Source organism: Equus quagga, chromosome 4, assembly GCF_021613505.1.
Source record: "Equus quagga isolate Etosha38 chromosome 4, UCLA_HA_Equagga_1.0, whole genome shotgun sequence".
In the NCBI taxonomy this organism is placed as follows: Eukaryota; Metazoa; Chordata; class Mammalia; order Perissodactyla; family Equidae; genus Equus; species Equus quagga.
The window spans coordinates 134,733,997-134,757,739 of NC_060270.1; the positions used below are offsets into that span (position 1 = coordinate 134,733,997).

The following is a 23,743-nucleotide window of genomic DNA, read 5'->3' on the forward strand; positions in this document are numbered from 1 at the left end:
AAAATTACTTTTTCTCATGATGCATTCTCACATGGAGAATTCACTATAAAATCTCCACAAATGTGTATGACCTAAAGATCATCCCTTTCTACTAGACAGAGAAAAGGCTCAATAAAGAAATGTGAATAAATTAAGATAAGCTTTGCATGGCTCACTCATGTCATTGACCAAGTAAAGCAACGATCTGGAGCCAGAGCTTTGGGAGGGGAGGTGTGGATTAGGGTCTCAACTGGCCACTTAGCCAACAGAGTAAGCTGCAGCAAGTAAAGTATTTCTCTGAGCCTTGATTTCTTGATCTATAAAACGGAGACACTGATACCCACCTCTTTTGATATATGTGAGACGTTAAAGATTGTGAATGTAAAACATTTTAATATACTCCCATTACATCAAAACTCTCAATAAATGATAACTTCTACAATAAAAAGCACCACAATCTCCACGTTTTTCCCACCTAAAACGTGGTGTGACTATAAATAAAAGACAGAGACGACAGCTGTCTAAGCAGTGGTGTCCCTCCTACTAGATGGGCCACCAGTGGCTTTCCACATCTCCCAGAACCCCAGAATACTGACCTGGGAGAGAGGGCATTCTTTGGCTAATGTGCTCTGGTTCATCTCTTTGAGTAGTTCCTTTAAGGCATTGCGGACTGTGGCATGGTTCCACTGCTCCGCAGGCAAGTCTTCCAACTTCGAACAACTGGAAAACAGAGCAAGAATGAACGACATGGCCATGCAAACCTCACTAAACGGCCTCAATGCCACCGCCACTCCCTGGTCTTGCGCCAGTGTCAGGACCGCTCAAGAATGGGCCTAAGGAGGCCGTGAATGAGGGAGGGGAGCAGAACTGCTTCTCCAGGACCTTGATAGAGCCCATTGCTGTCTCCTTATGTTGGTTATCACATTAGCCTGAAAAAAAGAGTCATTTCAGATACAAAGAAATGCTGATTTTTTAAAATAAGATTTCTCAAACCTGCTGATAGAAATGGCATGTAGTGTGACTATAAACTTCCATAATACCAATTTAATTATTGGACATTCCTAAGGTTAAACGTAAACGAATAGTCCGTCAGATTTGAAGCTTGAAGGCCCACCCTTCACCCTCATAGAACAATTCAGAGATGCTACTTTCCTAACCAAAATATAACTTTTAAGAGAAGACACTAAAGCATTCCTAGACAAGGATGGGAATGTTGGGTTCCTATTAAAGTACAAACTCTCCAAAAGGGGCGAATTGAAACCTTTACCCTAAAGGATAACTTCCCTTATATCACATGACTTGCAGGCTCTTCACATACAAGACTCTACAGAGAACCTCTAAATTCTTTAGGGCATAATTTGCTCTGGATGCTGTATCTGGGGAAAAAAAAGGAAAGAAAGCATTCCCAGAATCTCTGTGGGCCACCAGAGAGGGAAGAAAAAGATGTCCAGTGCTAGCACCTTCTTGGTAAGCCTGCTACACAAGCACAAAACTCACCCCTCACAACACAAACCTGAAACGACAGAGGTGTTTATTCTTCAAATACTACGTGCTAAGCATTTAACCAGAGGACCCATTAAATTAGGGGCTGTGGAAAGTTCCCCTTCAAGGGCTGCAGATTTTTAATGATTTATCAGGCTTCCCCTAGGTTACCACTTCACTGCTTCTGAAAACAAAACATAAAACAGTTGGAATGCGGACTATAAAGATGCCGGTGAAGTGCCCCTCCTTCCCTCCTCTCTCGCCTTTTTTCATTTCATCCAATGTCTAGAAATTAACAAAGATGGGACATGCTGATCTCTGTGGTGACTCCACGATCAACAGAGCAGCTCCGAGAGTAAGGAAGGGCAGATGCTCAGGGACACCCACCTTTGTAACTGGATTTTCAACGTCACAACATGATAGACATCTTGCAGCATGTCGGCCACTGTCGCATCAGGTGCATCTGTCACATAACTGAGGGGGAGAGGGTTCCACCTCCCCAGCTTGATTATTCCTGCACAGAGAAGAAAAATACAATAAACACATACCTGCCATTTATTAAACCTTCCCACTGTTTGTTCAATGTTAAGAAGGTCATTCAATAGTCAACACTCAAGGCCCACTCAGTGATATTTTACGACCCAGTGCAACAACCTATTTCTTTCTGGGTGACCATTGAGTGAGTTAACTATACAGGAAGATGAGAAGGAAAGGATGAGGCTTCATCATGGACAATCAGTTCTTTTATGTTTTCCTGTTTCTTAAATTACTTAGAAAACCATACGGTTACTTCCTTCCCCCAAAGTCTTGTTTTACATTCTAACTTAAGACTGATGCTAAATATACCGGACTGCTGATTTCATAGACAAAAAAAATAAAAAATAAAAAAAGGAAGCCTTAAGTAAATATAAGATTCGGTTTTGAATTGTACAAGAAGATTCCTGTGTGTGGGCTCAGCACATACACAGTCACATCCTGCTTGTGGTGTGATTCCCCGTGCGAACGGCACTGGGAGCTGATGGAGCAGTTAGAGTTCACTTCCAGATCCGCGTCTCGCCAGGCAGAGGCTTGTTTTCCAATAGCACAATGATTGACCACAGATCAGAAATAGCAAAGATCCCTTCAGCTTCCTTTTTCTTTTTTTTATTTTAATTCCTCAGCTCTTTTTAGAGGGACCATGGTCCCCTTTCCCTGTGGATTTCCTGCTGCATACGGTAAACACGTGTAACAATGGAGAAAGAATGAAAATCCTGGTCAAACCCGGGCTGCGTAGAGCATGATTTTAGGAACACCCTTGTTATAGGAAGATTCATGGGACAACTTCAGCAACATGTGGTGAAAATGCTAAATTATTCCTCAGATGGACCCGTCTGATCTGGTGCATAGGGCATACATAACATTGATGAAAAAAATAAAGAGGAATCCATTTCACAAACAACAGAGCAACACAAGTTTTTCGCATGCTATGAAAAATCTAACGGTCTCCAGGATGTCAGAAACTGTCACACACAAAAAACAGCTATGTTTTAGTGACAGAAGAGAAACAGCATTTTTATTTTTGACAATACAGGTGAGTCCAACTATACTGTTCTTTCAAAAAACATTTTTTATCCTCAAAGAGGGAAAACACCTGTATACCCAAGTGACCTTTTAAAAGCTTCACAAAATGATGGTTTACAGCTATCGGGGGATGTTCCAATAATAGGAAATGAACTTTCTGGTCAGGGCACGTCCTGTCCAAGATGAAATAAATGAATGCGCAATGCTTGACATAATGCTTGAAAACAGGGAATAAACAGAACAAAAATATTAAAATGATGCACTGTTTCAGTATTAAGATTTAACAATCTGGTGCTGAATATGCTGCAGTGTAAATAGCGCCTGGACTCAGATCCAATGAAGTAACACAGCTCTCATTCATAGTACCGTATGTCTCCAGTTCTGGCTCCTTAAGTCATATTTCACTTGCCAAGAAAAGCTGTTTTCTTGTGGGGATAGTTTTCCTAACATTCTCTCCCATGACAATGAAAAGTGCACAGCACGCAGCACGTAGCAGTCATGAAATGAACATCCAGGGCCCACTGGACAGCCACCCATAAGAGGCTGGATCCGCTTCCTTCCTTCTTTTACTCCTTCTGACATTTGAAAATACTAAAAAATACTGTGTAACATCTAACATATCTCCTTTTCTTAAAATCACTTTAAAAAATCATTATGATAGCCTATAAATGAAGTATCATCTAAAGACATGATATTTTATTATAAGAGATTAGAAGGGGAAAAAATGAAGTTGACAGTTGTGCCCTATGATAGGCGAGTAGAAGAAGGTGATTTTGTGGGTCATCCTTGTTTCTAAGATACAAAGGTAATGTGAAGAAACAAGAAACGAATCCTGCAAACTTCCATGCACGGCTCTCGCGGGGATTCATCCATGCTGTTGTGGGTCACTGTTCATTCTTTTTCATCGTTGAGTAGTGTTCCACTGTAGGAATATACCACAACACAGCCGGACAGAACAGGATGTCTCTGTATGATTTCATTATACAAAATACAAGAACGGGCAAGACGAATCAATGAGGACAGAAGTCTGCAAGCGGTTACCTATAGACGGCAGGGACACGACTGCAAAGGAACAAAGGGGATTTTCTTGTTTTGGTTAGTCGTTTCGCAGGGATAAAAAATGTCAAAATTCATGAAACCGAACACTTAATATGCATATATTTTATTGTGTGTAAATCATACCTCCATTAAAAAAAGCATTGAAGGGGAGGCATCTCTACAGGAAATGACAGACAAATCACTCTACTGGAAATAGTAATCTCCATGTAGGTAAATTCTCTCCCCACCCTGATGAGCTGGAAGGAGACTCGTTTGGGCTAGAATTAGACGCACACAGGTGTCTTCACAACTTAACACCTCCACAGGGAGCAGCTGCTCCAGGTTGGTCTCTACCTCTTGGAAGAGAGCTGTTGGCACACGCTATTTTGAGGCAACGGGACGTGGCCCGAGCTTTTTCTTTTTCGCACCGTATTGACTAATCTGCACAGTCCTAGAAGTCATGTTCTTTGCTCAACTATCTACCAGGGCCTGCGGATGCAAGATCTGCTAGGACAGCTGCATCCAGAAGGCTGCTCTCCTCCAGCCAGGCAAGGCTTGGAGTAACTCTTTTTTAATAAGCCTTTCGTCCAGACGGGGTCTCTGTCTAAAGTATTTGCCCTCTTGGGAAATACATTCCTTAGATATAGTCCTCTTTCCCTGATATAAAATCCACAAACATATTACTTGGGTTAGTGGTCAAGAGTCAATTGAGGAAATCAAATCAGGAAGCAGTATACATAGGGACTAAGAATGCAGGCAGTCCAGTTGCCTCTGTTCACATCCTGGCTCCTCCACCCACTAACTATGTAACTCTAGAAGTTACCTAACTTCTCCATACCCCTGTCCTCTCATCTGTAAAATGGCACAATGAAAGTACTGACCTTATCAGAATATTGTGCAGATTAAATGGAAGGCCCTTAGTACAGAGCCCGGATATAATTCATCTCAACAATTGTTTACAGTCATTATTTAGATGTTTTTAATACTTCTTAAAAGGAAGATATAGTTGATTTATTTCAAAAAATATTGACTAAAGGATTTTTTTAGGACTTCATTGTCTTTCGATTTTTAATTCAGTCATGTGCCTCTAAAAGGCCTGTTATTTTAAATCACAAAGGAGGACTATAGGTCAATTTTGTCCCCCCTTATAGTCCTGCCTTCCCCCCCATTCATTTCTTCCATCCTTGCTCTTCAGCACCCCCTTTCCTTTTACCTATAAGTGGGTTCAGCTCGCTTCTACTTTAAAACTAACAAAAACAGTACGACAGCCTCTTTCCCCTCAGTCCCTCATTTTTGCACCATCAAATGTACTGGACGTGCACCTCCCATTTCTCCATCAGACCTTCACCCCTAGACATCCAGTTTCAACTCTTTCCAGGAGGAAATGGAGGTTCAGAAGGGTTGGGTTATCCTGAGTAACATCACTGGGAAGTAACAGAGCCCAGATTCACTTCAAATACCACGTTCTCGCTGTCCTTAGTATCCTGTAAGACACACTGGCTCAAGTGGGAGGCACATTGGAAGAAAAGACTGGAAAAGAGCTTGGCTCCAAGTCTGGAAGGCCTTGAATGCCCAACTCAGCAGCACTCGGTATGGGTCAGAGGTCAGGATGGAGGCCTGGAATCAGAGGTGAGTTTACACCCCGCCTCCTCTGCCATCAGAGACTTTGGGCGAGTTGTTTAGTCTGCCCAAGACTCCGTTTCCATTACCTGTAAAATTGGGATAATGACGATGCCTGCCCTTTAGGGTTGCCTTGAGGCCTTAAATGAGAATGAGAGTGTAGCACTGGGATTGGTATACAGTAAGTGCTCAGTAAATGTCAGGGAAAAAGAGATCCTGAAAGGTTCTGAGTGTAGACATAACAGTCAAAGCAAAGCTTGAGGAAAGTTAACCTAAACTAGAATGCAGGTGGACAAACAGAGGGAAGCATTCTGAGGGGAGAAAAAAAGAGCTAAATAATACAGACAGGTGTGTCTAATCACAACCATACAGCCTCTTCCTGACTCCCTCTAAGGGGAGATCCAGACCCCACCAAATGCCACAGCACAGTAGAGAAGGATAGAGAAGAAAGAACAGGCTATGTGCCCAGTAGGGGTATCTGACTCACAGTATCGGAGAAAGCTCAATAAAAAGGGCATAACTATCAAAGTACATTATTATAACGATAATAATATATATAACTATACATGTATATTATTTCCAATGCTCACATTCCATAAGTAGGTTTTGTAACCTCAATCTGAAAAATGAGAAAAACTAACAATGATTAAATTAGGTAGGGCTACATGCACACACATACACCTCGAGCCCACCAGGCACATGGCAGCTGCTCAGTAAACGCCAGTTCCCATTTCTTCTCTGAATATGTATCACACTCTCTCTATGTCTAGAGTATTGATCCCCAATATTCACTTCTAGAAATTGTACACATTCTTCAAATTCTGCCCCATAAATAATTCCAACCCTGATCAACACAGCTTGAAGTAATTCTTTCTCTACACAGATGCACAATAAATATTCTTGGTTGGTTTGTGTATCTCATAAGGAACTTACTTCATCACAATATCCCTTTATGTTACCTTACAGTTTGCGGACTGTTTTTTTCAAACCATTAGCTCACCCTCATGAGGACAGCAGGGGCTCAGTAATCTAACTGGAAGTGAGGTGAAGATCAGAGAAGAGTGACCTTTCAAGGTCATCAGTGGGTTACAGCCAGGACTAGACCCTGGGCTTCACCTGACAAGTTTTCCAACTACCGGACCAACCCTTTCCACTTAGCTCTACCCATGTGCCAATGCCCAGCCACTTGATAGGTCCCCGGAGGGCAGGGCCCTGGCTCGTCCACAGCCACACATCAGGTAGGGTCTTGACATTTAATGTTAAACAAAGGAACATATGAGACTAATGAGCAAACAGGTGACAGGCTCAGAAGCCTGAAGAGTCAGCTACACTTGGGACTTCTCTGGAAAAAAATCGCCTCCCACAAGAGCGCCATTTCAGACATAAACATTGTTTCCCAAATCATCTTTCCTAGTGCCAAGGAATTTATCATCTGCAAACATTTACCAAATGCCTAGTGACTATTAAAGACGTAGTTTTTCAAGGTCTTTGAGTCACAAATTATGGGCCTTTATTTTGGGGTTGAAATTCATACAAATGTTAACATGATTGAATTGAGCACAATATAAATGAAATTGTTTACATCCAGACAAATCTGTTCACTAAAATACAGAGGACCAATCCACTCTTTATGTAATGACTCTAAACCAAATAACAAAATGCAATTGTAGGTAAATTTCCCATTAGTGACATAAAATTAGGTTGAGAATGGAGGCAATTTTTGTCCAAAATTAAAAAGATGCAATAATGGAAACCAGTTTTTCACTCTCTCAATGCAGTATTAAGCCAGAGTTGAGAGTTGACATATCACAAAAAGAAATATCAATACTTGCATGTGTTTGTATGTTTTTCTTATTTTTATCATTTTCTCAAAGAAATCAAATAGTCTTCTCAGCAGATGCATAATTCATATCATTAGTATTATTTACCTCCAACCATGTAAAAACAGGAGTGGTGATTACACATTATAGTTCATCAATAATTGATTCAAGTTTTTAGAAAAGTCGATCACCTCTGAGGATAAAATAAAACGTGGTGATAATACAATATAATCAATAAAACATCAGAATGGTTTGTATTAAGCACAAGTCATTCATTCATTCAACAAATTTTTCTTTTGTGTCTCCAGCATAAGTCACGGAGATGCAAAGATAACCCAGTGTACACTATCCCTGTAATTATGGAGCTTGCACTTGAGTAGAGAAGCTTATTATTCTTAAACACACAGCTAAGTGAAACCACTCTTAAAATAAACCAAAATGATTTACCCCCTGTACCCCAAATATAAGAAATATTTACTTCGTGAAGCCCTGTAAAGTACACAAGAATACTTCTCTTTTAGCAGTGGCATATAGATAGATGCTGATAAAACAGGTATATATTGGGCATACTGTAGAATAAAACCCACAAACCAATCTGTAAGACAGACACAGGAACCCAGCCAGATATCAGCAGCATTCCTATAATGCAGCTCAAGGAATGATTTTCTTTTATTCCAGGTGCATTTTAACATTAATTTTAAAAGCAAAGTGAAAATTCAGCCTGGGAAAAAAATGAGACATTAGCTTTAATATCCAAAGGGTGGGGTTTATATATCTCATAACTCCCTGGAAAAGATGTCGGCAAAAGAGTATCAATAAAAACCCCAGCCTGAGAGTACCTAAGCCTTGGGGCTTCTGGTTAGGGGTATAATTTCCACAATACACCAACTGCTGATGAGGCCCCTTGTAAAAACGGGAGTACTGGTGACATTGATTGCATCTGTTCACCCTCCACAGAGTGCTTGTGTCCCTATGCTCAGCATATAATTTTCCATTGTTCAGTTATGCTTTGTTAAAGAAATTAAAAATTGTCTGTCCTATATAATAAGAACATAGAATTATTTACACATAAATCAGTTCACAGGAAATCACTACCCAGCAGTATATAATAACTCAGCCTGTGTTTCCAACCAGTGGCCTAACTGTGGTACATCATCAAATTGTAGCAGCGTAATGCATAGCTTAGTGGTACCTCAATACAACTTACTGGAACTCTTCTACACCTTCGCTTTGATTTTAAAGGATGTCTATATTTCAAATGTCTCGTATTGGGGCAAAAGTAAAAGGAAAATAGAATAGCATTCTTCTGGCATTTTACATTATTCAAGTGCCATTATAACTAACACAAATTAATGAAACCTCACAACATGCTTGTATTGGAACTTACAATACAGTTAATCCTGTATTTATAACAATACAAAAGAAAACACCAGACAAAAATAAATAATTCAACGATTCAGAATAAATGTTGAGGCTAGACTGTTATATAAATTTATCTGAACGTCAACAGACACCATACACACACACACACCCCCCAAATGTACCATAGCCTGTCGCCACAGACAGCTCGTCTAGCAACAATAACATAGGTATTATCGGCAAACACAAGCAAGATCAGTTTTTCCCTTTTTAAGAACGCTAACTTTTATTCTTAAATCACATCTGTATCTTTCAGGGGAAATTATCATTAGGAACATTATTAGTATTAAAAAGCTGAAATACGAATTTTAGAGCACTTTCTGATTAAATTATGGTGACACACAGCTGTCTCCCACACTTTTCTTGAGCTGACTACCCCCTTACACTACAGAAACATTCTACTTAAAAGATATACACAGTACCATTTGGTGCCTGGTAATTCTATACATGGCTTTTACATTTTGCAGCATAAAGATTTTGTCTCATGTAATAGATGCTGCTTCACATTTGGGAAACATTATGTTATAACCATGACTTTTATTAGATTATTTAATATAAGCACTAAGTAACTAGACTAAATTAATAAAGACCTTATTGAAAAAAAAAAAAAACAGAGAGAGAACAAAATTATTCCACAAATTAAATAAAACTTTCTGAAGTTGGTATTTTAGAAACCTTTATTTAATTTTCAAAATTCCAATTCTTCTGAAAAACAGCCAAAATATTGGTCAGGATATGAAAAAAATATGGTTAGTGTTTAGTTATTTATTTCATAAGAGTGCCATTTAAAACTATTACATGGGAGAATAGGACAAATGAGAAAGAAAAGTGTTATGAGAAATTATTTGGGATCTGTTCTAAGCTTCTGTCACTGGTTAAAAACTATTTCATCTGGTATATATTTTCTTATTATTGTTCTAAGTTTGTTTAATCATTACCTAAAAGAGTTTTGAATTAAAGGATTAATTTTGGCAGGTAACACAAACAAACTTCTCTTTTTTTCCTTTCTATTCAGAAATACATATGCATAAAGAGAGCTCCCTCCACATGTGTCCCCCTACAATATCTTTAATAATCAAAGACAGGGGAAAAAGTATAGCCTTTTAAACATACTTCTCTACATTCTAGCAGATGCTATTCATAACTTATGTTTAGCCAGTGTTTCTGCATCCTCTGGGGTAAGAAGTATCTACTGAAGATCTAAAAATACAGTTGCCACACGTATTCCACATCCTAATTAATGACATGTACTCTTTTCAGATGGGAGCTCGAACATTACAAGAGGTTTCCCGAGGACCTGGCTTTCTAGGTACCCCATCAATGGGCTCAACGCCCTTGGAAATCCCATCAATTGCATGCTCCCAATTATACCTTCCAGAATTGTCCTTAGGCATATTCTGTTTCCTATAATTTAAGGTTACATAATATCTGATCTTAAGGGCAATATTATGATGGCATGTTGATTATCAAAGAAAATGGTGCCATATAATATGAAGGCAAAAAGTATATTCATGTATGCTGTACATTTTTATTCATGTTCCAACTAACCTGATTTCACAGTAATTTGTTAAGAAAGTACATGACATGAAAGCAAGTATGGCTGTAACTATTACAAAATGGAAACTGCTTTTGGTTTGGAGGGGTTTTGTTGAGTTTTTTAAAAAAGTGTCTTTGGTTCCTTTAAGAACATTTTAATAGTTTTTTACTTTCAGTCCATCTTCATATATACTCTACCATTAAATCTAATAATGTACATGGTTTGCAGATTTCAGATATTTTACATTCAAAAAAGTTCTGACGGTTCCTTGATTTCCATATTTTGGAAATGTCATATTTAAATGTGGCTAACCAAACTTTTAAATATGGTACAACAGTTTTAATGGTTATAATAAAGAAGCCAAGGGCCCAATACATAGGATGTAATCTCTCATTAGGCAAATGTCTCTGGAATTAAATTGAAGGTAGATCTATAGTTACAACATGCAAGGTGATGAGTAATAACAATGATCTATTTGCACCCCCTTAAATATTTAGCCACGTCAGGAAAATGCCATACAAATCAATGGGCAACTGAACTACGGTAGAGACCTAGCAATTATTCCTGACAAGATGTCTAGTTATCCCAGGGTAGTTGGGCCAAACAATTTCAAGTGACCTGGAGTATAGGGAAAGATCAGAAATGAATTCTTTTTCTCCCCATTCCCAGGAATTTACAGTGTTATAAGGACTGTGCTGCTGAGAGTGGGCATGTTAAGTGAATGGGTTCCTAGTTCACCCCTAGAGCAGTTGTGGGCTCTACTCTGGCCTCTGGAAGAGAAGCTCCAGGGGTGGGTCCCAGGAGATGCTGAGAAGGAGCCAGGTCTGGTGAACACTGCCTGGTAAAAATGAGGACCTGGAGCATGAAGATCAATCCACTGATTCTCCTGGAGAGAAGGCAGGAGACCAACAAATTCCCAGTTTCCTCTCCTCCATCTCACAGCAGATATTCTCACTGCTAGCAGGTAGGATAAGCAAAGAGAAAAGGAGGAAGTGAGGGCGTGTGAGAAGGAAGATGGTTAGGAGTTCCATTTCTTTTTACGTTTGGAGGATTTGGCATGGGCTGAATAGGTCATAGCCAGAAAAAAGTTTCCTGTATGTGCATCAACTTCAGAAACTCTTGACCTTACTCAGACTAAAACCCACCAGAAAGCAAGGGTCGTGTCAGTTTGTTTTATACAACGTGGTCCAGCCCCATTGGCATGAGGATGCCTAAAATACAGGGGGTGTGACATAAGGAGAAAGTCCCTTCATTTCAAAGAGCAGCAGACTGGGAAGCGGGTATCCAGGTCTGGTCTTGGATCTGCCTCCTATCCACAATAACTCTGCACCTGTGGACTACTCACCTAACCTCTCTGGGCCCCTATTTTCTCTTCTATAAAATGAGAATTTGAAAGCAAAAACAGAATAAAACCACCATCACCAACAACAAAAAACTCCTCTGCCTAACTCACAAAATGGTAATTATAATAAAATAATATGAGCTAAACCATACTAAAACTTATAAAGTGCTGTATAAACATGTGCTGGCATTCATGAGTTGTAAGTGAACATGAAAGAAGTAAGCAATACATTTTTTAGGATATTTTTAAGGAAAAGTTTCCTTTACTTAAGCAAAAAGGTCAAACGTCTAAAATGTCACTGGCTAACATGGCCAGTCATCTGATGTAGTCCAAAGACCTGGGCTTGGAAACTGGTTCCATCTCTGTAACCGGGTGAAGTCACTCCATCTCTCTGAGCCTCCTTCAGCATCTTTAGGAGCAGCCAAAATCTGAGCGGAGGCGTCAGGAACCACATCTCACCACCCCGCCCTCTGCTGCAAAGCTTCCCAGGATCCTCCGCACTTGTAAATACTTATTGTCTCTATTCCTCACGGGACTCTCAGCTCCACAATGGCAGATAGTTAGTAGAGGCACACAAATATGGAAGGAAAGAAGCGAGAGAGGGAGGAAGGAAAGAAGGGAGAGAGGAAGAAGAAAGGTGGGAAGGATGGAGGGAGGAAGGAGGGAAGAAGGGAAGTAAGGCAAAAAAGAAGGAAGGAGGAGGGAGAGAGGGAGAGAGGGAGAGAGGGACGGAGGGAGGAAGATGGGTGGGAGGAGGGAGGGAGGGAGGGAGGGAGAGAGGGAGAGAGGGAGAGAGGGACGGAGGGAGGAAGATGGGTGGGAGGGGGGAGAGAGGGAGAGAGGGAGAGAGGGATGGAGGGAGGAAGATGGGTGGGAGGGGGGAGAGAGGGAGAGAGGGATGGAGGGAGGAAGATGGGTGGGAGGGGGGAGAGAGGGAGAGAGGGAGAGAGGGTTGGAGGGAGGAAGATGGGTGGGAGGGGGGAGAGAGGGAGAGAGGGAGAGAGGGATGGAGGGAGGAAGATGGGTGGGAGGAGGGAGGGAAGGAAGGCAGGAGAAAGGGAGGGCCACTCTGCCATCACCGTGGGCAGCATGAGCTCACTTTGCAGGCTCACCTGATGTTCCCTACCCAGACTCTGTCCCCAGCATCCTGTTAACCCCCAACAAATAGAAAGTTAAGCTCCTATACTCTTGGCACCCTGGACATCCAGCGAGACCAGCACAAGAGATATCCTAGACAGCTGCTGAAGGCACAGAGAAAGCCCTGAGGGCTGAAACCCTCAAACCAAATCTTCTCATAGAATCCATGCCACCCCCAGAGACTTACTGATGCTCTCTCTCCTTCAGCTCTGACCTTCTAGAAACACTGCCTGAGTACTTTGGGACCCAGTAATGGCGTCTTGGATTGCCGTCATTTTAAAAACACATTAAGCCTTCAAAACTGTGAAAATAAACTCAACATTGAATTGGTGGGTTAACTTTTCTTTCATTAAAATTCTACTTTTCTATTAAAAAAAATGGCAAGCACCCAGCTTTTTGTTTCTTAGGGAGGGCTCATTTTTAAACTTTCAAAGTATGGTAAACAACTTCTAAATTCAGGATAATTGAAGGTCTGCCAGTTGGTGAGCAAAACAACAATGGCTTTCACATCAACCAAAAAAGGGAACGTGGTTCAATCAGGATGTTTTTAACTGAATATCATTCTGCCAACTGCACTTCTTACTAAAATAACAAAAGCTGCTGCCTACAGACAACTAATGGACTACCACCTGAATAAATATAATTGTGTCCATTACTTATTTATAATCAAATTATTAGCTAAGAGTGACTTTCCCGGGGATTCTTTTATGTTAATGAAAGACAATAACACAAATATTAGAACAAGCAAGATACTCTTAGATCAATTTTGCATTTCCATAGCACCAAACAGAAGAAATAAATTGTTTACATGCTTCCACAAATAAGTAATTTCCTCTCCTTAAAGATATATTTATATAGGGCCAACTAAGCCCCTAGCACAACCCACATAAATAAATAAATCTAATCCATTCAGGAAGCATGATGCTGAAAATTAAGAGCAAGGTATTGAAATCTCAAAATTATCTAATTATAAATTCTAAGAAATTCCCAAGGAATCATTGATATATGAGTCTTGTAGACAAGGATTCCTTTTATTCAAGGCTTTAAAAAGTGAAAACTAGTAAGGAAGATGAGAAGACAGGAATTATATGAGAGCTAATAATAATATAATATAATTATAATAAAATAATGTAAATTTCTATTGTGCTCCATTAGGTAAAAGGCTGGAAAGAAGGCCCTAAGGGCTTGGTATCAGGTGGATTTTTTTTTTTAATTCAACCATCCTTGAAACAACTTGAACGATATTTCATTTTGATTCTAATACCAAGCCACCATCAACCTCCCACCTCTAAAAGGAAGGAAAGTCACAAATCTCAAAATCTTATTCAGTCGCTCAGGTCACTAAGTCAAATGTGAAAAAAAGATCAGTTTCTTTCACCTTTTGTTGTTTTATTTTGTTGTTTTAACATATATATTCTACAATACATGGAAAGAACATAGAAAATATTCACTGTAAGAAGACTGATTTTCTTCACGTCTAATTTTTTACCTACTGATGAAGAGCATGTGCCTTAATAGGCCCAAATTTTCCTCTTATATTCATTTTTAGTTTTCAATAGTTTATTATCATGTTCACTTTATAATGATTCATCAAGAAACTGGACATTTATTTTATGTTTATCATGGTATTGCTAAGTTGCTACACTAGAAGAAAGTAATTAACCAAGTTATCCAATTCACATTAAAATTAATCCATACCAGAAACAAATAAGTTATTAATTTGTAGCTCTAATATAATACTTTTCAGTATGATTCACAGTAAGTTAAACTTAAGTTAAAATGCCCTTGAACATTTATTTATCAATTTATGCTTCTTACACACTTGGAAACATCTCAAAACCAGTCATAATCAATCATGGACTACCTCATTCATCTGCGTGCCCTAGCCTGGTGACTGACATTTAGCAGAGGCTCAAAAGAATGCTTGCAAAATAATATTGAAACATGATTATGCTCTAGGAAATATGAGTCCAAAAATGATCGCAAATTTCTCCCTAATCACATCTATGTGATATATAATTTTAGCACTTAATTGGTATTTGTCAAGAAAAATAAAGAAAAGCAAGAGCTTTGCAACTCTTGCTCCTGCTCCAAATTACTTGATGACACTGAATATTGGGTTGGAGTGGTTCATATAATAACGCTTACAATAAACCAGAATAAGAGCTCTAAAAAATGAATCTTTTATTCACCCATCAATTCCTCCATGTAAAGGACGTATTATGGTATTTGAGGCACAGCTAGTTCTCTCTCTGATCCATTCATGATGACGTAGACTATGTCAACTGTTGAATACGTGCCTTGCCCCTCCATTGGCAAGAAATAATTTGCATTGCAATATGACTTCACATGAGATATTGTACATGTAAAATATCCAGCAATTTTCAATATGGGCTGGATTTAGACTCTAACTCTTTATGCACCCAAACCTGGAGACAGAACCCCTATTTGGTCTCCTCCTACTTTCAGTCCCTGCTTGGTTCATACAAACCTTTTATTCTTTACCCACAAAATGCAATCATTAGTATCAAAATATTTTCTTAAAAATCTGCTCTAATAGAGTCATAAGAGAGGCTTGAGATTTTCATATTTGCTGTCTCTATTATCATTTTGGAAGATAATTAATGCTTCACCCCAAGGCATTCAAAATAACTGTTGCAATAATCCAAAAATTCAATGGCCCAGAGTGACTATCCTCACACAAAGGTTCATTCTGCATGATTTAAAATATTCACTTTTGCAAAGGTAAGGCCTACAGATGTGTTTTACAAAAACGACAATAACATTTTGCATTTGAAATGCAGAGGAAAATGACCTTTCAAAGTCGCCACAGCACGAAAGGAAGTCACAGTCCCACTGGTCTCTGGAAACTCCAAAGTCCTTAGGGAGCAGCCAAGTAAATAGTTGGCCAGGCTGGTTTGCCACTCTACACTGAGAAACTGCCCAAGAGTAACCTGACCCATGGTTCTTAGTGAAAATATCACCTCTTTTGTGAACTTACTCCCAGCAAATACATTTCTGGTTTAATGGAAAAGAAGATCTGGGTTCACACTAATCAGGCCCAACGGAAGGCCGTATTAGCAGTTTGGCAGGTGCCCGAGGGCCATACCTCATCTGCATAAAATGGAGCAGATTGCAACCGCCCTCATCTTTTTTATTTTTAAACTGGTTTTTGAAGCTGAGCATACATAAAATCTCAGAGGGAGAGACAAGGAGATGGTAGTGCATACATTTTCCTCCATGCATTTATTTTCATTCTTTTTATACAAACCATCTTCCTGAATGGCTATTTACTGAAACAAAGATAACAAAATAAAAGGTGCTAGGAAAAGGAGTAGGCAGGGATCACAAATGCTAAAAAAAAAAAAAAAAAAAAAGCTTGTGTCTTTTAATAGATCTTCATGATCCTCTACAGCATAATTTTAAATCAGTTTTCATTTGAATTTAGTTTTTATATTTTGTAAAAACCTGCAAAATGGAAATATACCCTGAATTTGGGAAGCAGGCTGCAGCTAGCAGAGATTTCAAAACAAATAATTATTTGTTAACCTATGACGTGTCTAATAGAGAAAAACATTACATGAAGTATCACCATTATCATCTCAACACTAGCTTCTGCTGCTCATAGAATAATTTAAAGTGGCAGTGCTCTTTATATCCTAGGAATGGATAATCTAAGTCACTCAGTTTAAGCCCGGGTGAATCTGAAAAATAACTCAACAATAACTAAGGATGAGTAATGTAAGACATACAAAATCTGGAAGAGAAGAATAAATGCACAGAGGTAAGATATCAGATAATTTTTTTAATGAAGTTAATATAGACATGGAAGTCCCAAGAGAGAGCCATGAGAGAAGAAACTGCTTTCTGTTGCTTTAGAAAAACAGAAGGTGCTTAGCAAGGTGCTAGGGAGCACAAGGATGTTACAAGTAAAACAGATTCACATCAGAGAAGCCATTATCATTAAGTATATTCCATACCTCTACAAGATGGTCGACTTAAGGTCACGAATAGGAAATGCCTGGTGGTTTTGAGGGAGAGGATAAGAGGATCTTGAAGTCACTTCACAGGGCAATGAGAAGCCACTATAGAGCATTAAGAAATGCTTGAGGGCAGGCCCTGCGACCCAGTGGTTAAGAGCAGCAGCAGCCCAGGGTTTTGCTGGTTCGGACCCTGGGCGTGGACATGGCACCACTCATCAGGCAACGCTGAGGCAGTGTCCCATATAGCACAACCAGAGGCACTCACAACTAGAATATACAACTATGTACTTGGTTGGGGCTCTGGGGAGAAGAGGAAAAAAAAAAAGATCGGCAATAGATGTTAGCTCAGGGCCAATTTAAAAAAAGAAAGAAAGAAATGATTGAGAAATGCCAATCTATCAATATCAACAAAAGGCAGGCGCAAACTTTTCTAGAGCTGGGGAATCTAGGTCACAGGAGACTGCTACATAACCGGGCCATACAGGAGCTAAACAAACACTGTTGTAGTGAAAGGAATAAGGATGAATGCTGTCAACCTCGGAAGGAACAAGAGAATCTGAAAACAGGCTAAACAGAAAGGCAGGTATGGTAGAAAGTGAAAAGTTCTGGATTCGAATCAGAAGACCATGTCACCCACCTCTCAATCCCTCTCAGTCTCCTCCCCTGTAAACAAGATGATACTGGCCTCCATCTCAAGGGTTGTAAGGACGTTCAATGAGGTAATATGAATTCAGGCTCTCTGTAAATTCTAAACCGCTAACCAAATGTAAGCAGCCATTGTTGCTGATGCTATAAAGAGTTTAAAATGATTGATTCCTTGTTCAGAATCTTAGAGGAAGGAGGGCATTATTTCCTCTGACAGTAGGAAAGAGTGAAACTCCTAAAGAGCCAAGTAAATGTTCTGACAAACTGAGCTAGAAGTGGTGATGAATAGCCAATCTTTCAACCTTTAAATACAAAGATATAGATAAGATCTAATCAAGTTTTAAAAATTCATGTTTGACCAGGTAAAGACATATAACTAACTATTGACTCTTGGGAGTGGAGGCCATTTTGCAATTTCCTGTTTATAAAGAGGACAAAATTCCAGGTGATTCCAAAGAGTCCACATTTATGAGTTCTTACTATGCACCAGACGCTTCCTTGTATCGATTTTCACAAAAATCCTTTGGCATAGATATGAGTGTCTCCATTTTAGACTAGGCTAGATAACTTGCCTAAGGTCACAAAGATGGCAGAGACTGGAACCCAGGTTTGCCTGACTCTAAAGCCCATACTTCTTCTCCCACAACACGGCACCACTTACCCTCTGGAGAACTCCTGCTATGAGATCCAACTCAAAAAATATCCCCAGATGAAATAGCTCTTTTCCTGTTCCCCTGAGAGAATTCATCTCACTGCATTTTGTATTCGTTCACGAGGTAAATAACTATACAGTTCACGTGAAATCCCCTTTCGCCATTAAGCTGTAGGCTACTCAAGGGAGCTTCGTCTTAGTCATGCTTATGTCATCCTTGTAGCTCCAGCACTGAACTGAGCACCTGGCATAAAATAGGCATCCAATAAATATGCAGTGAATGAATCAACAGAACTTGCAGACTCCAAGCTGCCACTAAGTAACTTGATCCCAACTCTTTCATGCTATCGTTTTTATTAACCACCTTTATTCATTTAGGGAGGATCAATGAGGAGCCAGGCAGGGTTGCTCCAGGTACCGCATCAATGCACTCATACATTACATGAGCAATCCTCATATTCGTATAAAGTCAGAATTAACCCCACTTTACAGATTAAGAAACAGTAGCGGAAAAATGTTAAAGCAACTTGCTACAGGCGCAGTTTCTAATAATAGTAACGATAACAATAATATCATGAATTAAGTACCTATTTTGTGGCAAGCACAGTGCCAGGATTTAACACATATTATCTCCTTTGATCTTCACAACAAACCAAGAAGGTAGATGTTATCATCACATTTTGCAGATGAGAATACCAGAGGACAAAAAGGTTAAGCAGTTTCCCAAGATTACACAGCTATCAAGTGGCAGAACTACTATTTAAACTCAGGTTTTTATGACTCCAAAGCCCACATTCTTCCCACTATATCAAGATCCCTTCTACTATGCTATGTTGCTTAAATCTGTCTATTTTAAATACCTGACATAAGTACTCGAGATAAAATAAATGTCTAAGGGACTATTGAAACTAAATTGGTCACATTTAATAAACAGGTCAGTCAGAATTAAAAATAACATATGCGCAGGTAAAAGGAGGTCCAGGGATGTAGGTCTGAGTCAATGAACTGAATCAGTTGTATTTTGTTGGACCCAAAATACCATACATTGCTTTTGAACATAAAAAAATCTGTGCAATACTAATATTCTCTTCCAAATGCATCATAAATTTTTTCACTCATTCATTTTAACATTTATGGAGCATTTGCCCAGGTACTAGAAATACAAAGTGGTGAACAAGATAGGCATGGTGCCTACGCCCATGAAACGTAGAGTCTACGAGGTCTAAACAACAAGCAAAGACATAACTAAGACTTTAAGAAGAGTTTGGCACAAAAATAACAGGACACTATGAGAAATATCCGAAAATGGCCCGAGGGATGGAAAGGAACCTGCCTCGAAAGAGTGGTGAAAAGCAGGTGCTGGGCAAAGAATATACGACGGTCATGAAGCATGAAGGCCAGCCCTGGTGGTCATGGTTAAGACTCAGGGCTCTGACCGCCACGGCCCAGGTTTGTGTCCAGTCAGGGAACCACACCACCTGCCTGTTAGGTGTCACACTGTGGCAGCTGTGTTTTGCTGTGATGCTGAAAGCTATGCCACCAGGATTTCAGATACCAGCAGGGTCACTCATGGCGGACAGGTTTCAATGGAGTTTCCAGACTCAGACGGACTAGGAAGAAGGACCTGGCCACCCACTTCCAAAAAAACTGGCCATGAAAACTTTGTGACTAGCAGGGAGCACTTCAGATAGAGCGCCAGAAGGGGAGAGGATGGCGCAGAAAGCCTGGGCAGGTTCCGCTCTGCTGTGCACAGGGGCGCTAGGATCAGAATCCACTCAGGGCACTAACAACATGAACCATAAAAGGCTTGGCTGAGGCTGAGAAATCTGAAGGCCAGCGTGGCTGGAGCAGGAATAGGGGGAGTAAGTGGTTAAGCATGGAGACCAGAACAAGCTTTGCAGGTCACAGCAAGTATTTGGATTTTACTCTAAACAGAAAACTGACGAAGGGTTTCAGGCAGATGGATGGCATTACTCGGTTTTTGTATTTAAGCCGTCACGTCACTCAGGTTATGGGGGAGTTTGAGCTGAAGTGGATCAAGAGTGAAAAGCAAGGACGCCAGTTAGGAGGCTGTTGCAACAGGTTCGGCGAGAAGGGATGGTAGGTTTTTCCATTTCCAGGTAGAAGAAATGGAAATGGAAAAAATTAGACATTTCAAACTCTTCCTCCATCCAGTATCACTGAGCTCCCTGACGCTAAAGAAAACCCAACGTGTTGAGGAGAACATGCAGAAGTTTCTAAGGTACCGGGAAGGCTCTGTTTCCTAAGCAGAGTGGTGAGCACAGGGTGCTTGTTGTATAATTTCTTCTTTAACAGTCAACATAGTCATTACTTATATTCTTGTGTAAGGAATTCTGTGCATGTTTCATAATAAAACATTTAGAGACTATCAGCGCTATGGGTTTTAAGTGCCTGCTATATCTTAGAATACTCAGACACAGATAGCAGTCTTGTAATTTCAGGCAAACTTCATAAATTCCTCAGTCTGACCTTTAAATCAGGACCATAAAGCTCTTCACCAGTCCAAATTCTAATGAAGTAGGTATTTTCTAACTCTGGGTTAACTGTAATAACAAGAAAACTGTAAGTGAAATTTAAAATCTGAAATTTGACAATGTAAAATCCTACATATCAGTGAAAATTAATCATGAATTTGTCAGCTGAGAATATAACGCAGGCTTTTAAAAATTATTACCCATTACCCCAATTAATCATAAACATACGACAACACCCAAATACAAAGATATTTATTAAAGAGTTATCTGTAACAATAAAAAAAACTCGAAACATTACCCAAATGTCTAAAACAAATGGAATGGTTAAGTAAATTATAGTATACCCATACCACCAATCATTAGGAAGTCATTAAAAATTAGTATCATGGAAAAATGTATTTTATATAAGTGAAAAAATGTTACATGTAGATACAGCCCTGTGCCTGTGGGAGGGAAGGAAAAAGAGACAGTGAGGGATGTAGAAAAGACTTTAACTTTATCAGCAAAATTTTTAAGGTCAGAAATATCTTGGACCACAGGTGACATCAAAGGAGAATTTTACTTTATCCTTCACACCATTTTGTATTTTTCAAATTTTCTACAATTTGTGCATTTATTACTGTTAAATCCCTGTACTTTCCTTGCAAATTATTAAGCAAGGCAACCTACACAGAAAAAGGAAGCTATTTGCATTTAGAAATCTCTGTTCTTTTACAAATTCTTGACTATTTTGAGATGAGAAACTCTCCAATTTAGAAACCTTTAGATAGAAACATGAACAGTTCCAATGTTGCCTAAAAGAATATTAAGCAAGAAAGCCTTGATACTCAAAGTGGCTGGATAGGAACACCAACGAATTAAACCAATCTGGTCAGGTAGCAAAATTCAATCCCCTCCTCGTCTTCCCTGTCTATTCAGTGAACATCCATGCTGTGCCTTCTGGGATGGCAGGGTACCAAACCACAAGGAGACCCAGGGAATCAGAAGACAATCTCTGACAACATGGGGTTTCTTATCACCTGGCTGGAGAAAGAGCAGGTAATGCAAGAACAGCAGGGAAAAATCAGCAAGTAAAGGAGCCCCTTTCACACACTAAGGGAAGGCAAAGCGAGGGAAAGAACCACCTCCGAAGGCTATGCTGAGAAGCTGTGCTGACTGAGTGAGACTTCACCTGCGGAAACACTGCAGAGGGTTGCCAAATGGAACAAGTCGCCAGTGCCGACTCAATGAAAGCAACGTTAACGCCATGACCAGGAGGGAGAGAAGAACTTTCACACAAAAACAACCATCTCAAAGGCCAGCACTTCTGATGCCCGCCGTGGACCTGCTGGCTCTGGTTGAGCTCACTTCCTTCCGTGGGCTGCCTGAGAGATGATTGTTATGTTAACAGATAGAAGACAGAATATAAGTGGCAGCACTAATTGACAAAACCAATAACTCTGAGTTAATGGTTACTTACCTTAATTAAAATAGTGCACATTATTTAGAAGAAAGTTTTAAAATACCACGGAAAGAGCAATACAGGATATAAAATGGCTCAGTATAGTTTTGGGTGCAACCACAAAAGAAAAATATGTCATTTAAGCCAGAAACTATTCATTTACTATGTATACTTAGTATAAAAACAGTATATCCATTTTAAAAATATGAACATTGTATTGTTTTAATGCTGTATGAATCTTTAAAGGCCCCCCAAATAACTAACATTTATAAAAACATAGCTTTAAATTAAATGACATTTTAAATAAAATCATGCAAATCCCCAAACAAGCAATTTTTAAAAAAAGAAATTTGGCATTCTTTAATTTTGCCCCCAAGTATTATATTTCATTGATTGGAATACCAGACTACCCTTCTTTTTCTTTCTTTTTGGTTATGCCCTTAAAATAACTGTGATGCTCCCGTCGCTAAAAGCTTTAAACTTGTAAATAACCCCTCCCAGAAGCCCAAATCTCCATATCTTAATATCATGAAAGCTGGAACTGTAAAATAAAATCTGTTAGCAGCTGAAATCTTAATGAGGTTCTACAAAGAAGCGGCTTTTCTGCAATGACTCAATGCATGGAAACAGTTGAGTAATTAGAAATGCATGGGCTGAATGTGAGTTGGCAAATATAATACCACAGAATGTACCCAGAACTAGGGTTGTCCCAGTTCAAATGAGACTATATTCCTTTACCAGTGCAGGCACACGACTAACCTGAAATGTCTGGCTGAGAGATAGGTGTGAGCCCATAAAATTATGTCCCTTGACTCCCCATTTACATGGTGACAATCTGTTCTGGCCCACCAGCAGCCTGTTCTTCAACAACAAAGCACTTCAGAAGAAACTCTGCATAATGTTGGTTTCATCTGACATAACAGAAGCCAACGACTATTGGACTGGAGAAGTGGTTCTCAAAACCAGGGACATGAGACCCTCCCCCCTCATAGAGAACTTATGAAAATGAAGATTCGGGGGTCTGCACCAAAGGACCCGATGCACCAGGTCGGGATGCGCCCTGGAACCTGCACTTAGATCAGCACCCCACAACAAAGCAGGCCTCTCAGGGAAATACCAGAATAGGGCACGCCCCTGAGGAAGTGTAGGAAGGCCAGAGGGAAATGCAAATAACGGGTGGAGGGAGGAAAGCCACTTTTTTTTTTTTTGATTACTCCACCACTATCATTTTTTCAGGGAAAAGGAATACTTTTCCTCAAAAGTATTCTCTGAACCTTCACACATACAACTGCAAACTTAGAACATGTCCTAGAAATATTTTAGTACAATTATTCATGGTAAAGAAATCAAACTCCACATGCTTATTTCTAGTTGTATATATACATACATATTCTTAAAGAGGAAAAAATGCAAAAGCTCTCAGGGCCAAACTCTATCCATTCTTACTTAGGAATTCCAAAAATTTCGGAATGCTTAATTATATGAATATTGCATGGTCCATGGTAAGTACTATTATTTATTCTCGGCATACTGCAGATAAAACACAGGCAGAGTCTTTACAATTAACACACCTTACAAGGTAGAAGTTAAAAT

General features: G+C 39.6%; 1 protein-coding gene across 4 annotated transcripts in view; it reads right to left on the reverse strand.

Annotated features, from left to right (window-relative positions):
• The window catches only part of LOC124238618 (DNA-binding protein SATB2-like), a 182,111-nt gene that overhangs the window by 105,111 nt on the left and 53,257 nt on the right, over positions 1-23,743 (reverse strand). For all 4 annotated transcript variants that reach the window (XM_046659789.1, XM_046659787.1, XM_046659785.1 and 1 more), the window contains 2 exons: positions 1,849-1,975; positions 576-699 (listed from right to left, as the gene is read on the reverse strand). In XM_046659789.1, coding sequence (XP_046515745.1) covers positions 576-699; positions 1,849-1,975 — 251 coding nt within the window. The remainder of the gene's footprint in view (positions 1-575; positions 700-1,848; positions 1,976-23,743) is intronic.